The sequence below is a fragment of the Natrix helvetica genome (assembly GCF_964273705.1).
Source record: "Natrix helvetica genome assembly, chromosome: 13".
Taxonomy (NCBI): domain Eukaryota; kingdom Metazoa; phylum Chordata; class Lepidosauria; order Squamata; family Natricidae; genus Natrix; species Natrix helvetica.
The window spans coordinates 10003876-10030467 of record NC_138557.1 but is presented as its reverse complement, the minus strand read 5'-3'; the positions used below and the strand labels follow the sequence as shown (position 1 = coordinate 10030467).

Genomic DNA, 26592 nt, shown 5'->3' with positions numbered 1-26592 from the left:
CGTAAGGATTCTAGGCAGCTCACAACAAGTCGCAAAAGTGAGGATTAAAAGTAAATGCCCCAAAGTTTAAAAGCAGATACTGTCCAAACGGTCTCCCAGTTCAACCCCCGTCATAGCCCAATTCTTGGGGGGGAAAGCCAGGTCCTACCAGAAGGCTAAAAGAGTGGGGATGTCTTAAGATCTCCTGTAGAAGGCATAGCCTTTGAATGCAGTGAAATAAGGGGCATATTGGGAGCAACTGAAGAACTTCATGTTTCCATAAAAACATGTCCACTGTGATCTGAGCGAGGCTTCCCGAGAGCATGAAACAAACTCCTTGTCCTGTCTTCCCTCCCCTCAGTCTGTGTCATAAATCACATCCACCAATGATGTGCTGCAGCAGGCGGTGATTCGCACCTCATACGCCTGCTGTAGAAATCTGAGATCCAACCCTGGTCGAAGGTATGCATGGAATTCTCCCTCCCTTTTCCATGTCAATTTGATAATAGGCATGGAAACGCTTTACAAGTTGACATCTATCTTTATTGACTAATAGATCCTCCAGAAGGACCTCTCTACTCTTCTTCTTCCTAGCTGATGCTTCTGGAGAAAAAGCTACTGACAGAACTTCCAGAAGGAGCTCGAGTGGTGGCTGGGCGGTTTCCTCTCCCCAACTGGACCCACACTGACACAGCTGGGGAAGGTGTGAACCAAGCCTGGGCATACGATGTCCAGATGGTCCGGCAACTGAAGAAAGATGAGCCGGAAGGGAGCCCAGTGTGAGAAGAGGTCACCTTGGACATGCCAATTTCTCAAAAAAAAAACCACCACTCCATCTTTGCTGAGATGTCCTTTTCCCCATTGGAGTGGGGTGTCTCCATTTCTTCATTCTCCATCTGGTGACGCAGTGGTTAGAGTGCAGTACTGCAGGCTACTTCTGCTGTCTGCCAGCTGCCGGCAATTTGACAGTTGGAATCTCACCAGGCTCAAGGTTGACTCAGCCTTCCATCCTTCTGAGGTCCATAAAATGTTGGGGGCAACAGGTTGACTCTGAAAACCGCTTAGAGAGGGCTGTAAAGCACTGTAAAGCGGTATATAAGTGCTATTGCTCTTCCTTTTCTCCTTCCTTCCTTCCTTCCTTCCTTCCTTCCTTCCATCCATCCATCCATCCATCCATCCATCCTTGGTGCACAGTGGCTAGAGTGCAATACTGCAGGCTCCTTCTGCTGCCTGCAATTTGGCAGTTCGAATCTCACCAGGGTGAAGGTTGAATTAACTTTTCAGTTTACGACCTTTCTTGTCCCTCTTGTTCAGTGAATCATTGCCATTGTTAAGTGAGTCACACGGTTGTTAATTGAATCTGGCTTCCCCATTGACTTTGCTTGTCAGAAGGTCGCAACAGCGGATCACACATGACCCTGGGACATGGTGCCGTCATAAATATGAGTCAGTTACCACGTGTCCGAATTTTGATTATGGGACTGTGGGGGTGCTGCAACGGCCGTAAGAGTGAAACACGGTCATACATCACTTTTTTCCAGAGCTGTTGTCACTTTGAACAGGTTAGGTAAGCTCCTCATTAGGAGAGCAAGTGTACAGAGAAGCGTAATGAGAGTGGCGTGGAAAAACACGCACAAACCAGCATACAGGGACACCGAATAGTAAAAGTAATAGTATTTTACTTATGTGGAAAATAGAGGTATTCAGAGTTCATCAAACAGTCCAAGTCATACACGGTTCGGACAGTCAGTTATCCATCGAACACAGTCCAGTATCATATCAGTACAGCACACAAAGTCGCTAACAGTAGCAAAAACACAGTAACTCACGATACAGTATCAAGCAGTATTCACCGATCAGCATCTAACAAACAGAGAGCTAACAGTCATTCTGGCTCCCTCTTATGGCTGCTTAAGGTAACAGCAACCAATCACAATACAGCAGTGCTTAAAGAAACAGTACTACCATTATGGTTTATATATTACTGACCCAACTGTTAGCTTACATTCCTAACAGAACGGTCACTACATGAACTGCCGTAAATCGAGGACTACCTGTGCAGTCTTTGTGGGTAATCAAGAGCTCATGTCATGTTGGGTTGACTGTCCAAACTTGAGGTTCAGATTCATGTCTCCCCAAATTGCTTTGTCAACAGTCTGGGGCTGGTTGTTGTATATCGATCTACCCTACCTTGCAGGTTTGCTGTGAGGATAAAATGAACGCTGGTGCTAAGTTCATTCTTTCTTTTTTAAAAAAAAATTGTGGCTATAATTGAATTGAGTTTTCCTTAAATTGTACCGGTGATGCCCATTGAATACAATATTTAGAAATGTCAGGCTGTGCTATTCAATACTGCCGATGCTACACCCGCTTCCCCCAAAATAAGACCTCCCCGGATAATAAGTTTGAGCACCAAAATACTCCCTCCCCTAAAATATTTCAACACATGCGCAGCCGGTCCCTGCCATTTCCTGGGGAGGGGGCAAGGGGGGAACATGCCCCCCACATGCACCTGCCATCCATGCGTAATGGCCTCGCAGGGGCCGCTACCTCAAACCCTAGCTACTTTCTCTTAGTGGCGGCCGCAAAAAAGAGTGACAGGCCCAGGGACGCAAGGGCTGGCAAGAGTGCGCCAGAAACAGAGACAGAACCTCCGGCCCTCTTGGATCAGCAGATCCGTGGGTTGCAGGCCGAGGTTAAGGGGCCTCCTGCACCTCAAAAATAATAAGCTCCCCGAAAATAAGGCCAAGTGAAGCCAGCTCTGACCCCACGTAATTTACAGCCCAATTTATGACCCCGTTTCCCCTATGGCAACCCAAGACCAGCCAGGGATGCTTTGCGAGTTGACACTTTTATTATAGAGTTACAGAATCTTGAAACTCTTGAGTGTGCCTCTTTCCTCCTTGTTTTTATCCTGAAAAGTCAACTGGAGGCATGATGGCTGGCAAATAAATTTAATAACTAGATAAATAAACAATTTAATAGAGAGAGAGAGAACTAGGGGGGGGAGTTAAAATCGGAGACGTTTTCTCAACTTACTTTTCTGTCCCGAGACTCAGACCACTCTTGTCTGACAGTTGCTTTGACAAGTGGCTCTTCCCCTTCTTCCTTACAAGTATAGTTCGTTATAAATACAGAGAGGAAATACTGTCATGTAGTAATCGATGGGGAAAAAACTCAAGAGAATGAGAAAGAAACTCTAGATTGACTGTCTGGTATAAGAGAGAAGGGAGGGAAAACAGTGTCCAGCTTCCAAGATAAATCTTTAGGGATAAAGTGGAAGAAAAATTATACATTGAGACTTGCAAGATTGGAGAGGTTAAGTTTATGTTTTATTAGATTTATAGACCTCCCCCTCTCCCCGAAGGGACTCGGGCGGTGTACAGACATCTCAATAAAAAACCATATACAAAATAAATACCCTTAAATTCCCATAAAATCGAATTAAACAAAAGGCTGTACAAAGTGATAAAAATTAAAAACAACCTAAAAACCCACCCCTAAAAATTTAAAATACAGACTTGAGGGACTAAACTGCGATTAGGCCAGGCCAGCTAAATTGAACAGGTGGGTTTTAAGCTTTTTACGGAAGGAGCAGAGATCGGTGGTTATTCTGATATCGGGGGGGAGGTCGTTCCAGAGGGTCGGGCCCATCACAGAGAAGGTAAACTGACTCCATTGTAAATCAATATTGGATCTCTGGATCAGGTGATCCATGGGCTGTGGGCCAAGGTTAAGGGGGCCTCCTGCACCTCCAAAATAATAAGTTCCCTGAAAATAAGGCCAAGCGCTTATTTCGAGGGTCAAAAAAATAAATAAGACCCTGTCTTATTTTGGGGAAAACATGTACAATGTATGCTGGAAGAAAGCTAAACGATACATCTAAAAAGAAGAAAAATGAAGAAAAGGGGAGGGGTGAAGTTAAGAAGAAAAAAATGAAATAGAGTAATACGGTACAGTAACTGAAAATAAGTGAACTGAGACTAAAATCATATTTATATAAATCACGACAGATGGTTTTTAATCAACAAATCAAACAGACCAAATGGAATCATATTTGATCTCCCTGTTTCCATACTAAATCAAAATAAAGTGTGGACAGATTTTGTTTAACTTATACAGGATGTCCATCCAAGAATGCATAACCACCTCTTATACACACAAAAGCACACACGCTGTATATATACACAGTGTTATATCCAAAAGCTCTTCATAAACAGACAAATTCCGGCATTTTGGAGTAGCGTTGAACAAAACATTCACATTTTTGAAGCTTACATTTCACCCAGAAACCTACTTGGCAGCTGCGGAAGACTTTTTCTTCCTCGTATCTCTTGGGGAGGAATGTGTACCAGATGTTGGGTCCAGTTGTTACTCGGGCCAGGAGTCCAGGCCTCTTGAGAACATCTGCAAGGAGTCTGATATTTTCCAAAGCATTGGAGGGCAGAACAAGAAACAATGGATGGAAAGTAATCAAGGAGAGAAGCAACCTGGAATTGAGGAGAAACTTCCTAACCGTGAGGACTTATTAATCGGTGGAACAGCTTGCCTCCAGAAATCGTGGGTGCTTCATTGGTCTGAAATGGTCTAGGGCAGAGGTCTTCAAACTTGGCAACTTTAAGACTTGTGGATTTCAACAAGCATAGCTGGCTGGAGAATTCTGGGAGTTGAAGGCCACAAGTCTTAAAGTTGCCAGGTTTGGAGACCCCTGGTCTAGGGTCTCCTGCTGGAGCAGGGGGCTAGACTAGAAGACCTCCATGGTCCCTTCCAGCTCGATTCTGATGAGAAAGCTACCCTTCCTTGCTGAGGTTTCCTTGGGACATCAAAAGTACTGGAACCTGAGGTGCTCCAGCACTCAATGCTTAGGATCCATTTGTTCCTAGGAGTTTGCGCATTCTCACGATCTCTTGCTTGTATCTGCAATGGAAGCACAGAAAAGGTAACGGGTGCTGTACTCACTTCTACTGATAGAATCCAGGTATCCAGTAGCTTCCAGTGTGAAAAATAAGGAGACCAAAGAAGGCAGGAGAGAGAAAAGGGGGGGGGGAATAGACTCACCTGGGAGATATTTAACCTGTGTCTTCCTTCATCTTTTGGGAAGCAGAGAGAAATGAAGGATTTTTGAAAGCTCAGGATGAAGACTGACAATGCTATAGACCAGCGTTGGCGAAACGGGAGTGCGTGCGCGAGGGGGAGTGTAGTCCCGGAAACCGGAAGAGCAGCTCCCCATTGCGCATGCCCGCGCCAGGGAGCTGAGCTTCTGGTTACCGCTGTGCGCATGTGCGCCAGTTGCCTGCCCTTCTGGTTTTTGGTGCTCCCGGAAGACCAGCTGGAACCTGGAAGAGCAACGGGCCACAGCTGGTGTGCCCGGGGAGATGGCTCTGCGTGCCACTTCCGTCACACGTGCCATAGGTTCGCCATCACCGCTGTACACCAGGGGTGTCAAACTGGATTTCTTTGAGGGCCAGATCAGCATTGTAGTTTTCCACGGCGGGGAGGGGAGTTGGGGGGAGATGGGACGGGTGCCTCTTGCAGCACCCTGCCGGGCAAGGAGGGACACCAGTGGGCTGTGTGCAGCTCCGTCTGCCTCGTTTTCACCCTCCATGGCCTCCTGCAGTACTCTGCCAGCCAAAAATGGAAGACCCCCGTTTTCAGCCTCCCTGGCCTCCCGCAGGCTGGTCCTTCGGTATTCCCAGGCAAGCTCCATGGGCCAGATTTAAGCACCCTGCAGGCCGGATATCTGAGTTTGACACCCCTGCTATAGACCCCAAGAAAGCTTTGGCCTTTGGTCTCACCTCACCAGATGTTTGTCGACATATTCCTGCAGTTCAGCAACCTGCTGTTCTGCTACCATCGCCCGGGCCAACAGCTGGCTTCTCTCCCTTTCCAGTTCCACCTAAAGATGTGGGAAGGGAAGGAGAGAGCATGAAGGATGGCCAATAACTGAGGGTCTGTTGAGGGGAACTCTCAGCTCTTCACACTAGAGAAGAATCCCAGTTGTAACTACTAAACCTACTTGCTGTCAGAGTTCCGAAGGATGCCCTAATTAAATCATGAGCCTCGAGCCAAGCTTCAAAAGAAATCCAGTTATTAAGAGCAACATGTCGGCACGTACCCCAGTGAATCCAGCTCTGACCCCATGTAATTTACGGCCCAATTATGACCCTGTTTCCCCTCTTTCCTATGGCAACTCAAGAACAGGCCAGGGGTGCTTTGGAGGTTACACTTTTATTATAGAATTACAGGATCTTGAAACTCTTGAGTGTGCCTCTTTCCTTGTTTCTATCCTAAAGAGTCACCTGGAGGTGAGATGGCGGGCAAATACATTTAATAAATAGATAAATAAACAATTTAATAGAGAGAGAGAACTAGGGAGGGTAAAATCGGAGATGTTTTCTCAAATTACTTTTCTGTCTCAGGACTCAGATTGCTCTTCTCTGATAGTTGCTTTGACAAGTGGCTTTCCCCCCACTTCCTTAAGGCTATTCTCCCAGTTCGTTACAAGTACAGAGAGGGTCTCGAAGGAAATATTGTCATGTAGCAACTGATGGGGAAAAAACCCAGAGAATGATAAAGAAACTCAAGATTCACTGTGGTATAAAAGGGAAGGGAGGGAAAACAGTGTCCAGCTTCCAAGATAAACCTTTAACGGTAAAGTGGAAGAAAAGTATACCCTGAGACTTGCAAGATTGGTGTCAGACGAGATAGGTAAACTGACTCTATTGTAAATCTATATTAACAGAATCTTGCAAGTTTGAAAGTATATCCTCCTCCGCCGCCCCCCATCTGTTCTGACTGGAGCTTCCCAAGAACATAAGGCAAACTCCTTGTCCCAACAAAAAACCCTTTTATTAATTTCCTGTGAATTCTGCTCCTTCACATCCAGCAAAGTCTTTCAAGGGAGGATTTACAGTCACAGACCTTATCTGGCTTGGAGAGCTGCCAGGCCGATATCTGCAGAACTTGGCCAGGAGTCTCGGAGAATCCTGAACCAATGAAGCGAACTAATGTTCTCCTGCAAACTCCACTCCCCTTTCGCTCCTCTTTTATTTCCTCTGGGAGGGACCATTCATTGTCCACCTGAGGCCTTATTCCCAAGTTGGCCCCTGTTCTTTAGATGTTCCCTTCATTTGTACACTCTGTGCATGCGCACACTGGGAACAGGCTCCAGCTGTTTGTCTGCCTCAGTGACGTCTGACTCCGAAGGCAGCTGATAACTGTCAGACGGCCCTGGCCCCCTCTCGGCCTCCAACACAGAGCCCTCATCCGAGCCTTCCCCAGACTCCAAGACTGGCCCAGGTTCCTCCCCAACCTCCTCACTGTCCAAATCTGCTGCCAGCTCTTCTGGCAGGCCACAACACCATCTCCTTTAAAGCCCAAGTAACTAAAGGAGGGTCCCTTCTGAGTCTTTTGACCCGCTCACTATCCAGCTGTGGGCTATACTGTCTCTTATCTGATTGTTCCCTAGGCAGCATCTCGTGAACGAGTCTCCCAAGGTCTTTCTCGCATACCAATATCACATCAACCAATAGAGGGACCTAGAAAAATGCACCCCATAGCCCTTTCGTTGTTTGACATTGCCACATCCTTGGAGAGTTTTACTTACCTGCGTAGTGTGGGTAAATTCCCGTAGCTGCTTCCTGAGTTCAGCCCAGCCCTCGCCCTCCAGCTGACTATGGACAGGGAGAGGCAGAACACTGGGAATTAAACAGAGTCACTGTTGTTAAGCTGTCGGGTCTGTGCATAGATAACCCTTTTACCTTGACTACTGAATTCACGCATTTCTCAAAACATTAAGCCATTAACTAACCAAACAGATTAACAGAGTTGGAAGGGACCTTGTAGGTCATCTAGTCGAACTCCCCAACCGAGCAGGAGACCTTACACTATTCTGACAGATGGCAGTCCAGTCTCTTCTTGAAAGCTTCCAATGACAAAGCTCCCACAACTACCAAAGTCAACTTCTGTTCCATTGGTTCATTGTTCTCACTGTCAGAAAATTTCTCCTTATTTCTAGGTTGAATCTCTCTTTGGTCAATTTCCATCCATTATTCCTTTGGGTGCTTTGGAAAATAGATTGACCCTCTCCTCTCTGTAGAAACCCCACAAATATTGAAACCATGCTATCAGTCAACCAGCTTTACCGTTCGCCAAGGTTATATATGATGCAGCTACTAGGTAAAGATGATGTTGAACAGCAAGGGTAAAGGGCTGTGAGAATAACCTTGGGAGACAGGAGGAAAAGCTGCAGCTGAGACAAAAGTCTGAGGAGCGAAATCTGAGTCAATTGAAGGATAACAAAAAGAGGAGGAAGAAGACAGCAAGGAACAGCACGGAGAAGGATTAGTGATGGAGAGATGCCTACTCAGCTAGCTCTGTGATTGAATATCTACTTTGCATGCCTGGGTTCCACAATGGTGAGGTGGCCTAGAGGTGAAGTTCTCAACTCACAATCAGGAGGCTGTGAGTTCGATCCCAGGTAGATGCAGATATTTCTTTCCCTGGGTAGAATGAGAATATATCTGCAGAACAAAACTCCGCATCGGCAACAAGCAGAGCATCCGGCCAGTAAACACTCAGCCTCATTCAGTTGCCCAGACTCCACCCTGCAAGGGATTATAGGGTTGTTAAAAGAGGATGATGATGATGATGATGATGCCTGGATGAGTTTTGGATGTCTCCAAAACTGTAACCTTATCCCTGTAGAAGACCTGTGGTCAACCAGGGTCTCTTACAATCCTTATGCCCCATATTACAACCACCTGCTGTCTAGAGGGATGGGAGCTGTAGTACCAATAACCCTGGAAATGAGGGAGGAGGGAGGGAGGAATGAAGGAAGGCTGGAAAAGAAGGGAGTGAAGGGGAAAGGGAGACATGGTGGAAGGGGAAAGGAAGGGAAGGAAGGAAGGAAGGAAGGAAGGAAGGAAGGAAGGAAGGAAGGAAGGAAGTATAGAAAGTTAGCACCCATCCCTCTTCTAGAAAAAGGAGATATTTTAGGAAATATTAAAAGGGCAGAATATTTCCCCCTAAAAGAGAGGCAGAAACTCATACACACACACACCGTTGTCAATGGGCCATTAAGGCCTGAGCCAGTCTGTTGGACATAACAAACCTCTTCAGGCAGAGCCATAGTAGGAATTGCCCAAGCCCTCTACCCATCTCATCACATGGCACCTGGGAAGATTACATCACCCAGCAAGGCTCAACCAAGCCTGGGACTCAAGACAGCCTAGAGAGTTGTCCCTGCATGGCCCCGTGGGAGTCTGACAACCAATCAGAACACAAGCTCAAATGCAAAAGCCCAGAGAGGGCATAAAACCAGGGCACTCTCAGCATCTCTTCCTTTTTCCTCCCAGGACCTCAAATCACGTGTCCTGCCCACCATCAATAAACCTTCTTTCCAAGCAACTTCCATGAATCCGGTGTCTTTTCCCCCACTTGGAACTGAACCCAGATGGGCATTTCTTCCAACGGAAGGAAGGATGGATGGATGGATTTGAGAATGAGGGAAGGAAGGAAGGATGGATTTGAGAATGAGGGAAGGAAGAAAGGTAGGAAAGAAGGATGGGTGGATTTGAGAACAAGGAGGGAAGATGGATGGATGGTTGGATTTGAGAACAAGGAGGGAAGGAAGGAAGGAAGGAAGGAAGAATGGATTTGAAAATGAGGGAAGGAAGGAAGGATGGATTTGAGAAAGAGGGAAGGAAGAAAGGTAGGAAAGAAGGATGAATGGATTTGAGAACGAGGGAAGGAAGAAAGGTAGGAAAGAAGGAAGGATGGATTTGAGAACGGAGGGAAGGAAGGAAGGAAGGAAGGATGGATTTGAGAACAAGGAGGGAAGGAAGGAAGGAAGGAAGGATGGATTTGAGAACAAGAAGGGAAGGAAGGAAGGAAGGAAGGAAGGAAGAATGGATTTGAAAATGAGGGAAGGAAGGAAGGATGGATTTGAGAAAGAGGGAAGGAAGGAAGGATGGATTTGAGAAAGAGGGAAGGAAGGAAGGATGGATTTGAGAAAGAGGGAAGGAAGGAAGGATGGATTTGAGAAAGAGGGAAGGAAGAAAGGTAGGAAAGAAGGATGAATGGATTTGAGAACGAGGGAAGGAAGAAAGGTAGGAAAGAAGGAAGGGTGGATTTGAGAACAAGGAGGGAAGGAAGGAAGGAAGGAAGGAAGGAAGGAAGGAAGGAAGGAAGGAAGGAAGGAAGGATGGATTTGAGAACAAGGAGGGAAGGAAGGATGGATTTGAGAACAAGGAAGGAAGGAAGGAAGGGCCAATATCAAGCTGATAGGTCCATCACTCTATCTAAGGCCACTTCACCAGTTATGTCGGAAACCCCAAATTTACCCCTGAATAAAGATCCCAAGATTGAGCCAGTGCAATCCCAAACTACACCCTCCTAGATTCTGCACAACAGAAGCCTTCTCTTTAAAAAAAATGGAGGTGAGAAACGGTGGGAAGGAGGCCCCACTGTCTTTTATGTTTCCATTCTGGAGGGCCTTTTTTTATTTTTGTCCTTCGGGGAGCGCAAATCCCCTCACTTCACTTGCGGGGTGTTGAGGATAGGTGATCTAATCGTGGGGAAATATGCGAGCGAGCCGTGGGAAAGTTCGGGCGAGTTGGTCCGAGTCCCGCATAAGTAAAATATAGGTCACTTTTGATGTTTGGAGAATTCTGACGGTAATAAAAGAATGGAATGAAGGGAGGAATGCATTGTGCTCCAATTTACATGTGGAGGGGGGGGGAAACAGAGATATCCAGAGCTCCCCCTGGAGGGTATGCCCTTTGCCGCCAGGAATTCTCCACCTCCTTTTTCCCTCTCTCTCTTTCAGCAATTTAAAAGAAAGAGAATTCTTTTTTTTTTAAACAGCCAGATCTGACTCGGAAATGCCATTTATAAAGTCAAATAAATGGGTGTTTTGCAGCAATCAGCCCTGAGTTTTTTTCTTTCTAATTTCATTTTAGATTGGCGTTTTATCGTTAGCCCTCTCAAACAGACTGTTCTTTATTTTTGGGGCCGGATAAGCGAAATAAAGCATTAATAATGTACAAGCTTGGGGGGACGTCCCCTCCCCTTCTGCTGATCGGCCTGCGCCGTTTTGTGAATGTGGGAAGCACTTTTGTTTCCTGGCGTTTTAATGATGTCGCCGGCCTTAATTGTGAATGCCTCCATTGAAATTGCTCCATGCTCTGTGCATTACGAAAGGGGGGTAGATAGATAAATAGTTAAAGGCAGGGTGCATACTTAAGTTTCCTCCTGCATGCGCTGGGGCTCGATATGTGAGTTTTAAAGGGGTTTTTGTTGTCGTTGGGGGGAAAGCAACTTTGAGTCTGCCCCGTTTTGCAAAACGTGATAAATATTGTGGACGTCTTACCTTCAGAGTTGAGGCTCTTTTGGCCTTGCGCAAAGAGGTCAAAACCTGGCTGTGGGGGACATGTGCCCCCGCATTGAGACTCTACAACAGGAGTTCCCAACAAGGGGGGGGGAGAGACAATATTCCAGGGGGGTACAGAAACCTGGGTTTAGAAGTTTCAAAATTATAGTGTATGTGCATAATTAGATAAAGGTAAAGGTTTCCCTTGCATGTATGTGCTAGTTGTTACTGACTCCCCTTGCATGTATGTGCTAGTTGTTACTGACTGAGGGCGGTGCTCATCTCCGTTTCAAAGCCGAAGAGCCAGCGCTATCCGAAGACGTCTCCATGGTCATGTGGCCAGTATGACTCAACGCCAAAGGCGCACGGAACACTGTTATCTTCCCACCAAAGGTGGTTCCTATTTTTCTACTTGCATATTTTACGTGCTTTCGAATTGCTAGGTTGGCAGAAGCTGGGACAAGTAACGGGAGCTCATTCCGTTATGCGACGCTAGGGATTCGAACTGCCGAAATCCCAACCTTTCTGATCAAGAAGCTCAGTGTTTTAGCCACTGAGCCACCACGTCCCTTGATAATTATATGCATATAATTATTTATTTTTGTAAGGGGTGTGAGAATATCTTGAAAGCTTTCCAGGAGGATAGGGTATAGAAAAGGTTGGGACCTCCTGCTCTAGGAATAGTGCAGAGAAGAGCAACCAGGATGATGAGGGGATTGGGGACTAAAACATACGATGAGCAGTTGCAGGAACTGGGCCTGGCTAGTCTAGTGAAGAGAAGGACCAGGGGAGACAGGAGAGCAGTCTTCCAATATTTAAGGGGCTGCTGGAGGGAAGTTCCCCTTGCACATATGTGCTAGTCGTTCCCAACTCTAGGAGGCGGTGCTCATCTCTGTTTCAAAGCCGAAGAGCCAGCGCTGTCCGAAGACGTCTCCGTGGTCATGTGGTTGGCATGACTCAATGCCGAAGGCGCATGGAACACTGTTACCTTCCCACCAAAGGTGGTTCCTATTTTTCTACTTGCATTTTTACGTGCTTTCAAACTGCTAGGTTGGCAGAAGCTGGGACAAGTAAAGGGAGCTCCCTCGGTTACGCGGCGCTAGGGATTCGAACCGCTGAACTGCCGACATTTCTAATCGACAAGCTCAGCTTCTTAGCCACTGAGCCACCCCGTCCCTCTACCTGTATTACTTTTACTTAATATCTTAGCTGTTTGGTTTTTCTCTCTGGCTTCTGGCTGTAATAAAGGTTTGAATTCATAGGAACCCCATGGAGAGGGAGACGTACTCACTGAGAAGATGTCCCAGAGGTCATTTTTTCACTTAGTTTCACCTAAAGCAACAGAAACAGGAAAAATAAACAATGAATTTGTCATTCGATTGATGTCCTGTCTTTATTTTTGCGCAACTCCCCTGCTGTTTTCCTCAAAATAACCCTGTGAGGTGGGTTGGGTTTAGACCAAGAGAGAATGGAAACTGCCCCAAAGTCACCAACTACCGTATTTTTCTGAGTATAAGACGCACCAAGATTTTGAAGTGGCAAGTTAAAAAAAAAGTTTTTGCACTCTGCAGACCTCCCAAAAACGGGCCATTTTTCGTGAAAACAGGCCCATTTTTGTCCAAAAAAAAGGCATGCATAGCCTTTCGGAGACTTGTAGAGTGCTCCAGGGGACGGGGGGGGCAAAAATGACCCACTTTTGATGATTTTTGCCCTCCCCAGCCCCCAGGAGCACTCTGGAAGCCTCCTAAAGGCTATGCATGGCCATTTTTGCAAAGGCGGCGGGGTTTCGGGAGGCAAAAATGCTGTATTCAGTGTGTAAGATGCACTCAGATTTTCAACCTCTTTTTTGAGGGAAAAAGGTGCGTCTTATACTCCGAAAAATACGGTAGCTTTTCGTGTCTTAAAATGGAACTATAATTCCCAGTCACCCAGCTTCTAGTCCAGCGGATTCACCATTACGCCAAGCTGGACTGCTTCGGAATTGAGCCAAACCATATTGCAAAGACTTTTTGCAATTGTGAGTTCAACCGTGGTTTGTTGAATCAGCTCTGATTAGTGAGGTCCGCCTCACTGTTTTGTGCTTTGTTCCTTTCTCTTTCTATTTGTATCTTTTTTTTCAAGCCAATCATAAAATTGGCCCCATGTCCTGTAGTACACTGATTCCTCTTTGTCCTTTATTCTCAATGTCAACCTATTCATTTCTGCACAATCTAAAATCTTCTTTATTATCTCTCCTTCCGATGGGATTTTGTCTGCTTTCCAATTTTGTGCAAATACAATTCTAGCTGCTGTTATTATTTGTACACTCAGATATGCGTCTTCTTTAGTATATTTCTCTGGTAGTATACCCCATAAGAATATCTCTGGCTTAAATTCTATGGGCGGGTGTATCATTTTTTCTAACCAGGATTGTATTTTAACCCAATAGTTTTTTGCATCTCTACATGTCCACCACATATGATAATAATGTTGAATGTATTGAAGGACAGGTCAATTCAAGGCTAGACCTTCCCAGCCACACCTCATAAGATCCCCTTCCAGGGAAAAGTACGTTGTGGACTCACCTTCATCTGCAACTCATAGAGTTGTCCTTCCAGATTGGCTTTGTCTTCCCGCAACCGATTTAACTCTTGCGAGGTGTTGGTCAGCAGCTCAGCATCCGTGATGGAGAAATGGTGCTCCGGTGGGCCAGGATCCAAATCATGAGAGCCCAGCAACCGGATTTGCTCGCGTTGTATCCTATCACCAAGCAAACATGTTATTGATCATTGGCCTACAGTCTCAGCCCTAAGGATCTTAAGACACTACCAGAAAGGTTACTAAAGCTTTTCCAACACTTCGCTACAATGATGAATGGTTGCAGGAACTGGGCACGGCTAGCCTCGTGAAGAGAAGGACCAGGGAGACATGATAGCAGTCTTCCAATATTTGAGGAGCTGCCACAGAGAGGAAGGGGAGTCAAGCTGTTTTCCAAAGCACCAGAGAAGGCCAGAGAAGAAATAATGGATGGAAACTGACCAAGGAGAGATTCAACTGGGAAATAAGGAGACTTTTCTGATGGTGAGAACAATCAACCCATGGAACAGACTTTGTCTTCAGAAGGTGTGGGAGCTCCATCACTGAATGAATCCTAAGTTGCATTAACAGAGGGATACAAGCAAGATCAAGGGCTCCATAAATCCACTCTATAAAGCCTTAGTAAGACCACACCTAGAATACTGCATCCAGTTTTGGTCACCACACTATAAAAAAGATGCTGAGACTCTAGAAAGAGAGCAGAGAAGAGCAACTAAGAGGATTAAGGGACTGGAGTTAAAACATACAATGAACAGTTGCAGGAACTGGGCCTGGCTAGTCTAGTGAAGAGAAGGACCAGGGGAGACATATTAGCATTTTCCAATATTTGAGTGGCTGCCACAGAGAGGAGTGGATCAAGCTATTTTCCAAAGCACCCAAAGGGCAGACAAGGAACAATGGATGGAAACTGAACAAGGAGAGATTCAACCTGGAAATAAGGAGGAATGTCCTGACAGTGGGAGTAATCAACCCATGGAACAGAAGTTGCCTTCAGAAGTTGTGGGAGCTTCATCTCAAGAAGAGACTGTACTGCCATCAGTCAGAAATGGTGTAGAGTCTCCTGCTTGGGTGGGGAAGTTGGAATAGATGACCTACAGTCTACAGTCCTAAGACCTACAGAATTAGCCACTGAGCCACCGCGTCCGCTTCTCTTACCTGTAAGCAATGAGTAGTCCCTCATGCTTCCTGACCAAATTCTGCATGCGCTTCTTGTAACCACGAGCAGCTCTAGCCAGCTGTTCCTCCCGAGATTTATAGGAAGCTCGGATGTCTTTCAGCATGCTGTCCACAAAATGCTTCATTTGAGGGGGTTCCTTTTTAGCCACTGGTGATTTACTATCGGTGTATTCCTGGCGATACCAATGCATTTGATGAGACTGCAGAACGGGGCACCCTAGCATTAACTGCTTACTCACTCATCAGCTCACTCTGCTGGGTTTTTTAAAATGTGTTTGTTGATTAGATTTTTATCCCACATTTATTAGTTTGCAAGCAGCTCAAGGCAGTCAGTGTATCTAATACTCTTCCCTCCTATTTTCCCCATAACCACCCTGTGAGGTGGGTTGGACTCAGAGATGGACTAGCTCAAAGTCACCAGCTGATTTTCAATCCTAAAGCGAGACTAGAACTCACCATCTCCTTGTGATTGGCCCAAGGTCACCCAGATGGCTTTCGTGGCTAAAGCAGGACTAGAACTCACAGTCTCCTGGTGAATGGCCCAAAGGCATCCAATTTGGCTTTCATGGCTAAGGCAGGACTAGAACTCACCATTCCCTGTGATTGACCCAAAGGCACCCAGTTTGGCTTTCATGTCTAAGGCAGGACTAGATCTCCCCATCTCCTTGTGATTGATCCAAGGACACTCAGCTGGTTTTCATGCCTAAGGCAGGACTAGAACTCCCAGTCTCTTGACAATTGGCTTGAAGTCACCCAGCCAGCTTTCATGCTTAAGATGGGACCAGAACTCACAATGTCCTGGTTTCTAAGCCAGCACCTTAACTACCACGTCAAACTGATTTCCAATTCTCACCACCCTCCCTGCAGTCTAACTTGTGCCTTCGTGGTTTGGCTTTCAAAACATGGCGAACAGCTGCAATATGGAGATAAGCTACCTACTTATACCATCAGGGCACCCAAATATGGGGCGGTTTTCTTTAGACTCTGGCAATTTTTGCCTGGCTCCTGATTTGGATTGCTTTAATGGGGTGAAGCAAGTTAAGGAGGGGCAGTGGGAATTACGCCCTCCCCCAGTGAGAAATGCTTACCGCCAGATCTGTAATGTACTGAACAAGGCGCGAGCGGTACTCCTCATTCAGCTCTTTGAGTTGTAACTGCAGCCGGGAATTCTCAGACTCGACCTCTTGAAGATGGCCTTGGGAGGACAGCAATATCTGTAGCCCCGGGAGAGAAAAATGTACAGGAAGTCCTCGACTTAAGACCAAAATTGGAGTTTGCTTTAAGGAAGGGGTCAACAACTTGCGGCTCTGGAGCCGCATGTGTCTCTTTCATCCCTCTGCTCTGACTCCCTGTCGCTGGTCAGCCCCACAATTTTGAGAGGCACTTTCGGTTGGGAGGGGGAGAAAGCATAGTGCGCCAGGAGGAGACTCTACGGCAAGGGGCGGGTTTTCCGGTCAGCTCCACAATTGATAGGGCTTTCGGTTAGGACAGGTTGCCGCGCTAGGAGGAGACTCTATGGTGGGGGAACCGGACTTCTGGTTGGCAGAGGAAAAAGGACGTCACACTAGGATTAGACTCTATGGTGGAGGAACCGGACTTCCGGTGGGCTCCAGAATTGATTGGGGGGCTTCCGGTTAGGACCTTTGTGGCTCTTTGAATGTGTAAGGTTGATGATCCCTACTTTAAGGAAATGGGGACTGGTACCTCCACATTCCCAAACGCTCTTACACCTGTGAATCTGGAGTGCTGGGATATTCTTTGTTAGAGGGATAAAATAATAAAAGTGGGATGAAAAATATAAAATATTAAAAAAGAAGATGTTGGACAAATGAATGGAACAGATTGTCTTGAGAGAAATGCTAGGAGGGACTAACTGCAACATCTATTTTGAGTGGCTTTTCTTAGCTAAAAACCATTGGTACGTCTGTTTTTCTCCAAGGTTTTAAAGAGCAACAAAGCTTGGCAGCTATCAAGCTGGGTGCTCTAACAACAGACAGTGAAGAAAGGCACCTGCATAGAATTATTTTCATTTGTTTGCAGGGGAAATCTCCAAGCTTGGCAACTGGACAACTTGTGGACTTCAGCTCCCAGAATTCCTCAGCCAGCATGGAAGTGGAAGTCCATAAGTCTTCAAATTGCCACATTTGGAGACCCCTGCTCTAGAGCTATTATAGTTTTAAAAAAAAACAGATTAACAGATTTGGAAGGGATCATGTAGGTCATCTAGTCCAACTCCCCAACACCCAAGCAGGAGACCCTACACTATTTCTGACAAATGACAGTCCAATCTCTTCTTGAAAGCCTCCAGGGATGAAGCTCCCACAATTTCTGAAGGCAACTTCTGTTCCATGGGTTGATTGTTCTCATGGTCAGAAAATGTCTCCTTATTTCCAGGTTGATTCTCTCCTTGACCAGTTTCCATCCACTATTCCTTGTCTGGCCTTCAGATGCTTTGGAGAATAGCTTTCCCCCTTCCTCTCTGTGGCAGCCCCTCAAATATTGGAAGGCTGCTCTCCTGTCTCCCCTGGTCCTTCTCTTCCCTAGACTAGCGGAGTTCCTGCAACCATCCATCGTTATGTTTTAGGCTCCAGTCCCCTCATCATCCTGGTTGCTCTTCTCTGCACTCTTTCTAGAATCTCAACATCTTCATCATCAACTTGACCCCCCCCCTTCTCTCTGGCAGCCCCTCAAATATTGGAATGCTGCTATCATGTCTCCCTGGTCCTTCTCTTCACTAGACAAACCATGCCAAGCTGAAAGCCATTGATAAACCTCTAATTCTAATAATGAGTGATGAAGCCATTTTATCTTGCATCCCTCAGCCCTTTGAGGTAGTCCAGAGAAAAAGCACAACCTTAAGTACTAGTGCTATCTTTATAGTACGGTTCCATTAACAGAATCGTGCAAGTCTGAAAGTTCTCCTCCCTTCCTTTGCTTTTACTCTCTGGAAAACTAGGGAGGGTCCCTCCCGAAACCCCCTCCATGCTCTGCCTCCTTCTCTGAGCTGAGATCAGAGGTGATAGTCAGCCAGTTTCGGCTGCTTCAGGCAAACCGGTAGCGGAAATTTTAAATAGTTCAGAGAACCTGCAAATATCACCTGGCGCGGCACAGCTGATTGTTGCGTGAATCAGCTGAGCTAAAAAACAGCTCCGCTCACCAGCGCTGACACCGAGGGCGGTCTTTGAGTGCTGTGTGCAGCACGCTATCATAGAACCGGTAGGAAAAGATTTCGAATCCCACCACTGCCTGAGATACCTTTTAGTGCTGGTTTTCCAATCTCTGGCTCTCCCTCCTGTCTCCCAAGGCCATTCCCACATACCATTAACCATCCCTTGGCGTACAAAGCAGGACAAATTGATTCTCACCACCGACTCTTCTGCCAGTTTATGCTGTGTGTGCCGAATTGCTTTCTTGGCCTCCTGCAGTTCCTTGCCCATGGTGATCCTGGAGACACCAAAAACAACATACCCATATTTTTTGTAGTACAAGATGCTCCGAAGTATAAGATGCATCTAGTTTTTGGGGAGAAAAACAAGGGGGAAAAATCTGCCTCTGCCTTCCAGCAATTTGCCTCCTTGCAGCAAATAGCAAACAGCCCGTTTCAGTTTGCGTTTCAGCACAGCCTGATTAGCACAAGCAGCTGATTGTCAATTGGATTGGCCTCCCCACGATCAGCTATTTCAGGCTGCTGGGATTGCCATAGTTTACTGCTGCCTCCGCATGCCCCATTTTCAGCCTCCGCATGCCCCATTTTCTGTCCATTCCAGGTGGTGTGATGCAAAATCAGTCTCTTCTGTTTTGAAACCCAAATTTGGAGCCTGCAGTTAGAGGAATGGATCTCCAAATTGTGTAGCCAACCGATGGCCTTTCTCTAGCCTACTGATCATTTTTCGACCTGGAAGAGGTTGGCAGGAAGACAATATTAGTTGTAGTATTTGAGAAATAGAAGTTCAAGGAAGATCACTATCCAATCTCAATTCGTAATTGCCATCTGTCAGAAGTGGTGTAGGGTTTCCTGCTTGGGCGTGGGGTTGGACTAGATGACCTACAAGGTCCCTTCCAACTCTGCTAATCTGTAATCTGTAATTCCAGAAGAGATCTGGAATAACCTCTCTCAATCCTGGCTCTTTGGCTGCTCTCCATGGTCCTGAACTCAAGTTCTGTTGCTTTTTCCCCCCTTGTATTGCTGACTCTTTTTATGGTTCTTTTGAGCCTCCTCCTCTTCCTCTTCCTCCTCCACCTCCAACTCCATCTCCACCTCTACCTCCTCCTTGAGTTGGGTGAAGCTTTTCTTCCGAGGCCAAGACAAAAGAAAAGGATGATATTTAATAATTAAAAAGGAGGAAGGGACCACACAACAATGACAACATCTATCATCTATCAACTTTGGGACATAAAGTGAAGTCCTTGGATACGCTAAAATAATCCAAAACAAAGAAAATTCCTTTAGGTTTACTTTAATACATAAACAAGTCTCCAATCCTTGAATTTCTTAAAATGCTTTTCAATGTTGTGATCCAGTGCCTGTAAAAAGGTGAAGGAGAAACATATGACAATGCATTACAAGCATCTTCCTTGGGCAAAATTTTCCACTGCTTCTTAATGAAAACAATTGAATAGAAATAGAATAACAGAGTCGGAAGGGACCTTGGAGGTCTTCCAGTCCAACCCCCTGCTTAGGCAGGAAGCCCTACACCACTTTAGACAAATGGTTCTCCAACATCTTCTTAAAAACTTCCAGTGTTGGAGCATTTACAACTTCTGGAGGCAAGTTGTTCCACTGATTAATTATTCTCACTGTCAGGAAATTTCTCCTTTGTTCTAGGTTGCTTCTCTCCTTGATTAGTTTCCACCCGTTGCTTCTTGTCTTACCCTCAGGTGCTTTGGAGAATAGCTTGACTCCTTCTTCTTGGGCAGCTAAAATGTTAGAAGCGCATAAAAATCTGCAAAGCACACATACTCCATTGGCTTAATCGGTATGGCGAGATCTTACTCACATTCTCTCCTCCAATTTCTGTTGTTGGGAATTGTACATTTCTCTCATTTTTTCCATCTCTTCAGCGATGTGACCTTGGTTTCCAAGTAACTGTCGAAGGGGAAAACAACCACTCAGACAGAGCTATGTGTCTTCACCCCTGTCCATCCTGAACATTTTCAGCCTGATTAATGGAGATTATAAACTCCATCATTTGGGGAATGAAGAGGCTGGGCCCCTCAACTTACACTTTTCTCCAACTTTTGACGTTCTTGTTCTGAAGCCACTGCCGCATCTTCGGGCTAAAAGAAATGAAGCATGCATCAGAACGGTTAACACGTGGAATCAATACAGGACAATCCCTACAATCCAATTGAAGAATACAGAATTCAGAATAACAGAGTTGGAAGAGACCTTGGAGGTCTTCTAGTCCAACCCCTTGCTTGATCAGGAAACCTTACACCAGGGATGGCTAACCTTTTCCCCGTCGCTTGCCAAAAGTGGGGAGAGCACGGGGGGCCAAGCGTGCGCGTGCCCTCTCCCCGCGCATGCCTTCCACCCCGCACATCCATGCACAACCACCCTCCCTGTGCATGCATGCACGCCCTCTCCCTGCGCATGTGCGTGTGCCCCCCTCCCCCGCACTTTGGGCACGCGATGGCACGGTGGACCCGCTTTTCGCCCTCCCCAGGCTCCAGAGTTTTTGTAGGAGCCTGGGGAGAGTGAAGAAGGCCTCCCCTGCCACAGGCCTTTCAGAGGCAGAAATGGAAGCCTCCTGAAGCCTCCAGAGGGAGAAAAACAGCCCTATGGGCAACCCGGAAGTTCGGGAATGGACTTCCGGTTTGCACATTGGGTTATTTTTTGCCCTCCGGAGGGCAAAAAACAGCTGAAAATGAAGGCCAAAATCAGCTGGCCAATACGTGCTTGCGTGTTGGAGCTCACAGGGCAACGCCTTGCACGCCCTAAGAAATGGTTCCAGGGTTCACCATCATGGCCTTATACCATTTTAAGTACCAACTAGGAGACACAAATAAGATCGCCAAGAGACACAGCTCAACGAAGAGACACGACTAAAAGTTGTCACTGAGAGACAACTAAGATCACAACTAAAATGTGAAGCCTCAGAGCATCTGAATGCCCTCGCCCCCCAACGTTTAAACCACGCTGGGAGGTCGAATCAACCTTGAGCAGGTCAGGATCGAACTCCTGGCAGTCGGCAGAGTTAGCCTGCAATATTGCATTATAACTACTGCACTACCAGGAAGGAGAATGAGAAAGGGAATTAAGAGAGGAAAGAAGGAAGGAAGGAAGGAAGGAAGGAAGGAAGGAAGGAAGGAATAGCAATAGCACTTAGACTTATATACCGCTTCACAGTGCTTTTACAGCCTTCTCTAAGCGGTTTACAGAGTCAACCTATTGACCCCAACAATCTGGGTTTTCATTTTACCCACCTTGGAAGGCTGAATCAACCTTGAGCTGGTCAGTATCGAACTCCTGGAGTGAGCAGTGAGTTAGCCCTGCAGTACTGCATCCTAACCACTGCACCATCATGGCAGAGGCTCAAAGAATACCGATACCTTGACTTTGCGGGCAGAGAGGCGATGGACCAAGGTTCGCACACGCTTCACTTCAGCCGACGGTTCTTCAGCTTCAGTCTGGGACTCCCTGCTCTTGGTTTGGAGGTGGTGTGGCTCCTCCCGCTTGGTCTTAACCAAGTTGAGTAACTCCCTGCTCAGTTCTTCATTCTTAGAGACCTAAGAAATGAGAGGGTGGATGAATGCACTGATCCTACCGCTCACCCACCCACCCCAAATAGTTGCAACTTCACAAGATCGCCGAATCTTGGAGATTTCACTGTTCTCATGTGAGAACAGGAAGGACAGTGATAGAGAACCTTTGGGGCACTGCCTGCCTCCTTCCTTTTCCTCTTCTTTCCTTCCTTCCTTCCTTCCTTCCTTCCTTCCCTCCATCCATATCATCTTCCTTCCTTCCATCTTTCCTTCCTTCCTTCCTTCTACCCATTCATAAAATTTTCCTTCCTTCCTTCCTTCCTTCCTTCCTTCCTTCCTTCCTTCCTTCCTTCCTTCCTATCAATGTCCCTTCCTTCAATGCATGCATCCATCCATCCATCCTTCCTTCCTTTCACCCATTCATAACATTTTCCTTCCTTCCTTCCACCCATTCATAACATTTTCCTTCCTTCCTTCCTTCCTTCCTTCCTTCCTTCCTTCCTTCCTTCCTTCCTTCCTATCAATGTCCCTTCCTTCAATGCATGCATCCATCCTTCCTTCCACCCATTCATAACATTTTCCTTCCTTCCTTCCTTCCTTCCTTCCACCCATTCATAACATCTTCCTTCCTTCCTTCCTTCCTTCCTTCCTCCCTCCCTCCCTCCCTCCCTCCCTTCCTTCCTTCCTTCCTTCCTTCCTTCCTGGAAGAAAGGAGCAAAGATACAACTCAGTTCTGACAGTTCATATGAGAGGGTGAAGACAGCTTCTCCCTAATATTGGTAACTCTCAGAGTATAGGTGCTTTATGTAGGTGCTGGCTTGCTTCAGTTTGGCAAGATTCTGCCTATAGGTGAAGCACAATAACCTGCTTTGAAGACACACACATGTCTTCCTTGGTTTTTGCAACCTGACAGTTGCCTAGTATCTGAAGCAGGTGAAGGATTACTCAAGAGCCGTTCATACTTCCTGTTCATGCTCCTTGTCCAGTACAAGGTAGTTGCTCTTCAAAGCAAGGTACTCATTCCCCAGCTCCTTGTGGTCATTCTCCAAGGTGCGCAGGCGTTCCTGCAAAGCATCACGTTCTCCAGTGGTCCTCTCATCACGGAGCTCAATCTCCAGAATACGATTCTCCAAGTCCAAGACCTGGGAGGGTAAAAATCCAGAGAGACAAATGCAGGTCAAAAATAAGCATGGATCAAGAATGGGGGATAGGAAAGTAAGAACGCATCTTAAATCCACACTTCCCAGGATGCAACTCTATCATGGAGGGAGAAATGTGTTCAGGGCAGGGGTGGGCTGCTGGGGGTTCGGGAGAATCTCTAGCTAAGATTCTGTGCAGCTCGGAGAACCCCAAACCCCACTCCTGGCCGGCCCCGCCCACCCCTCCCCTCCCAGGAGTTTCCACAAAGCCTGTTTTGGATGCAGATAAGTGCAGGGCATGCCTGGAGGTTTGGGGAGGGCGAAAAACGGGTCTACTGGAAGTTTGGGGGGGCATTTCTGGCCTCCAGAGGGCATCCAGAGCCTGGGGGGGCAGTTTTCACCCTCCCGGAGGCTCGAGAAAAGCCTCTGGAGCCCCAGGAGGGCAAAAATGCCCCACCCTCTCCATGGTACAGGAGGCTGACTAGGCCACACCCACCATGGCCACGCCCACCCAGCAACCAGGCAGAGAACCCCTTGCTGAAATTTTTGAAACCCACCCCTGGTTGAGAGGACATCTGGGAAGGGAACCTAACGTGACATAAAATATGGGGGGGGGGAGAGAAATCAAGTATCAGTTTATAAAGGTGCAATAATGAAGCCCCCTATGGAAGAGGACCTACCAGATTCTTCAGTTCAAAGTTCTCTGCTTCGTGTTGTTCTCTCTTTTTATTCGTTTCGATCTGGAAATCGACAAAGTCTTTGGAAATCTATGGAAACAGATACATCAAGCTTACTTTGTACCCCTGGGGACAAAAAACCAGCAAGAATTTGTCTCCTACATCTCCTTTTAATGACCCCATAATCCCTTGCTGGGCAACTGAATGAGGTTGAGTGTTTACTGGCCGGATGCCCTTTCCTGTCGCCAATGCGGACTTTTGTTCAGCAGATATATTCTCATTGAGCCCAGAGAGAGAAATATCTGCCTCTACCTAGGATTGAACTCACAGCCTCCTGGTTGTGAGTCGAGAGCTCTACCTCTAGGCCACTGCACCACTCAAATTCATCCCCTGCATGCCCCCTTAAACCCAGAACTGGTGTTGTAGATGGCCCTAGAAACAGTTGAATGTGAGGGACACTTTTAGTATTTCCCCAGAAAATTGATCACCCTTGCAAAGCTGATGTCTGGGCTTATTGCTACCAGTGTTGTGGTAGCAGTGAGGAGGTTGGGGAGGAGCATGGGCCAGTCGTGGAGGCTGGGGAAGGCTCTGATGAGGGCTCTGTGCTGGAGACAGAGACAGGGGCAAGGCCATCTGGCAGTGATCAGATGCCTACGGAGCTAGACAGCCATGAGGCAGAGGAACGGCTGGAGCCTCTTCCCAGTGTGCGCATGCACAGAACTGCCAGAAGAAAAGAACAGCTCAGAAATCAGGGTCGACTTGGGAGTAAAGTCACAGGTGGAAGGTGATTGGCTCCTCCCATAGGACATAAAAGAGGTGCGAAAGGGGAGGGGGCTTTTGCAGGAAACAATTATTTCGTTCAGTCATTAGATTCGTTTCAGGAGTGTGAAGATCTGTCCGTGAATCCCGGAGACTCTGTGCCCAGTTTTTCCTTGCACAGCACCTCATTTGGGAAAATATTTACATGGCAGCTTTGCAAGCTAGATAAAGTCTGTGGTCATAAATCCACCTTTGAAAGACTGTTTGCCAGGCCTTGGCTGAATGTGAATGGGAGGAATTCACATTCGTTTCATCAAAGGGGTTTTGTCAGGACCAGGACTCTGCCTGGTGCTTTTGGGGGAAGCCTAGGTCAGAACATGTATGAAATCATCCCTGTGAGTTTCTAAGTCATGCGTTCTAGCATAGGGATATATATGTACCCAAGATCAGAACATCCAGTGCCTCAAACCCCAGAGGAAAGGACAAAAATGCTTATTGCAGGTCAACAGAGCAGCAAATTCATCCCCCCCCCCTCTCTGTTACCTTGAGCTTCTCCTCTTCACTGCGAATCAGCCTGGAGGAGAGGTCTGCCTTGGAGATAGCCAATTGTCCCAGCCTCTCCTGCAATTCTCCCACCTTGCCGTACAGCCTTTCATTTCGATCTTGCAGCTGAACCTGAGTGAGGAAAGAGGCAGATTCCGTGCTCCTGCAGAAGACTTTAATTCTGACAACGTGATATTATCAAGATCAAGGGAGGTGCTAATACCACTCTATAAAGCCTTAGTAAGACCACACTTGGACCACACTCCTGCATCCAGTTTTGGTCACCACACTATTAAAAAAGATGTTGAGACTCTAGAAAGAGTGCAGAGAAGAGCAACCAGGATGATGAGGGGTCTGGAGGCTAAAACATACGACGGACGATTGCAGGAACTGGGCCTGGCTAGTCTAGTGAAGAGAAGACCAGGGGAGACAGGAGAGCAGTCTTCCAGTATTTGAGGGGCTGCCACAGAGAGGAGGGGTCAAGCTATTTTCCAAGGCACTTAAGGCCAGATGAAAAATAATGGATATAAACTGAACAAAGAGAGATTCAACCTGGAAATAAGGAGGGATTTTCTGACAGTGGGAGCAATCAACCCATGGAACAGAAGTTGCCTTTGGAAGTTGAGGCAGCTTCATCACTGGAGACTTTCAAGAAGAAACTGGACTGCCATCTGTAAGAAATGTCGTAGGTTTTCTTGCTTGGGCGGGGGTTGGACTAGATGACTTACAAGGATCCTTCCAACACTGTTAATCTGAATCTGTTAACTTTCTGTGTAAGAAGAAGAGTGCCTTAAAAAGCTTCCAAGAATTGGCACTTTTAAGTAAACTTCAGGTCCTGCATGGCTATTGGTGAGGTCCCAGATCAGGCCAAAATTGCACTGAGAGATGGAGGAGAGATGAAGGATAAATGATAGAGAGAGACAATAGGTAGGTAGGTAGGTAGGTAAGTAGGTAGAGATAGATGATAGATAGATAGATAGATAGATAGATAGATAGATAGATAGACAGATGATAGATAGATGATAGATAGATAGATAGATAGATAGATAGATAGATAGATAGATAGATAGGTAGGTAGGTAGGTAGGTAGGTAGGTAGGTAGGTAGGTAGGTAGATAGGTAGATAGGTAGATAGGTAGACAGGTAGACAGGTAGACAGGTAGATAGGTAGACAGACAGATGATAGAAGATAGATAGATAGATAGATAGATAGATAGATAGATAGATAGATAGATAGATAGATAGACAGACAGACAGACAGACAGACAGACAGACAGACAGACAGACATATCACACCTAGAGTACTGATAGCTATTTCTGCTTCCTGGACTTTGCCTATTATAATACCAATATAACAGGACAGCAAAGCATTTATTTGAAACCCTTCAACTTTTTTCATCCACTTACATTTTCATTGGTGAGGCACTGAACTTGCTCACGGAAAGTGCTGAGGTCACTGTACTCGGGACCTTTGGCCATGGAGTCCTAGCAATGAGGATGAAGCTTTGCCTGCAGGGAGCAAAATCCAGGAATATTGTCTGAATGGCAAGGAAGGAAGTTTTCCCTTGTTCTGGCAGGTGAAGGCCGGGTTGCTATCAACTCCAGTTGCTAACAGGCGTGGCTCTCGGCTTCGTAGTAAGGTGCAGAGAGACGGGTGTGCCTTCCCT

At 46.5% G+C, this 26592-nt stretch overlaps 1 protein-coding gene across 2 annotated transcripts; it reads right to left on the bottom strand.

The window, feature by feature from the left end:
• Positions 1 to 4537: 4537 nt before the first annotated feature.
• Positions 4538 to 26492, bottom strand: CCDC78 (coiled-coil domain containing 78). Of its 2 annotated transcripts, XM_081966035.1 has the most exons (15): positions 26333 to 26492; positions 24927 to 25058; positions 23628 to 23714; positions 22771 to 22950; positions 21656 to 21832; positions 20327 to 20380; positions 20101 to 20189; positions 18469 to 18547; positions 16192 to 16317; positions 15083 to 15276; positions 13915 to 14089; positions 12642 to 12682; positions 7586 to 7676; positions 5775 to 5875; positions 4538 to 4896 (listed from the first exon to the last, which is right to left on the bottom strand). In XM_081966035.1, the coding sequence occupies exons 1-15, from the start codon at positions 26402 to 26404 to the stop codon at positions 4842 to 4844; spliced, it is 1653 nt and encodes a 550-aa protein (XP_081822161.1). In that variant the 5' UTR covers positions 26405 to 26492; the 3' UTR covers positions 4538 to 4841. The 2 variants fall into 2 exon arrangements, 1 of the variants encoding a protein (XP_081822161.1); XR_014176448.1 differs by lacking the exon at positions 4538 to 4896 and having other exon boundaries at positions 5851 to 5875; positions 12638 to 12682.
• Positions 26493 to 26592: the final 100 nt, after the last annotated feature.

Excerpts from the sequence above, each read along its gene's own strand:
- CCDC78 (XM_081966035.1), bottom strand. The coding sequence starts at position 26,404 with ATGGCCAAAGGTCCCGAGTACAGTGACCTCAGCACTTTCCGTGAGCAA. Across the intron at positions 23,715-24,926 it reads GTGAAGAGGAGAAGCTCAAG|ATTTCCAAAGACTTTGTCGA; the intron begins GTAACAGAGAGG and ends CTGTTTCCATAG. Across the intron at positions 5,876-7,585 it reads AATTTACCCACACTACGCAG|GTGGAACTGGAAAGGGAGAG; the intron begins GTAAGTAAAACT and ends CCACATCTTTAG.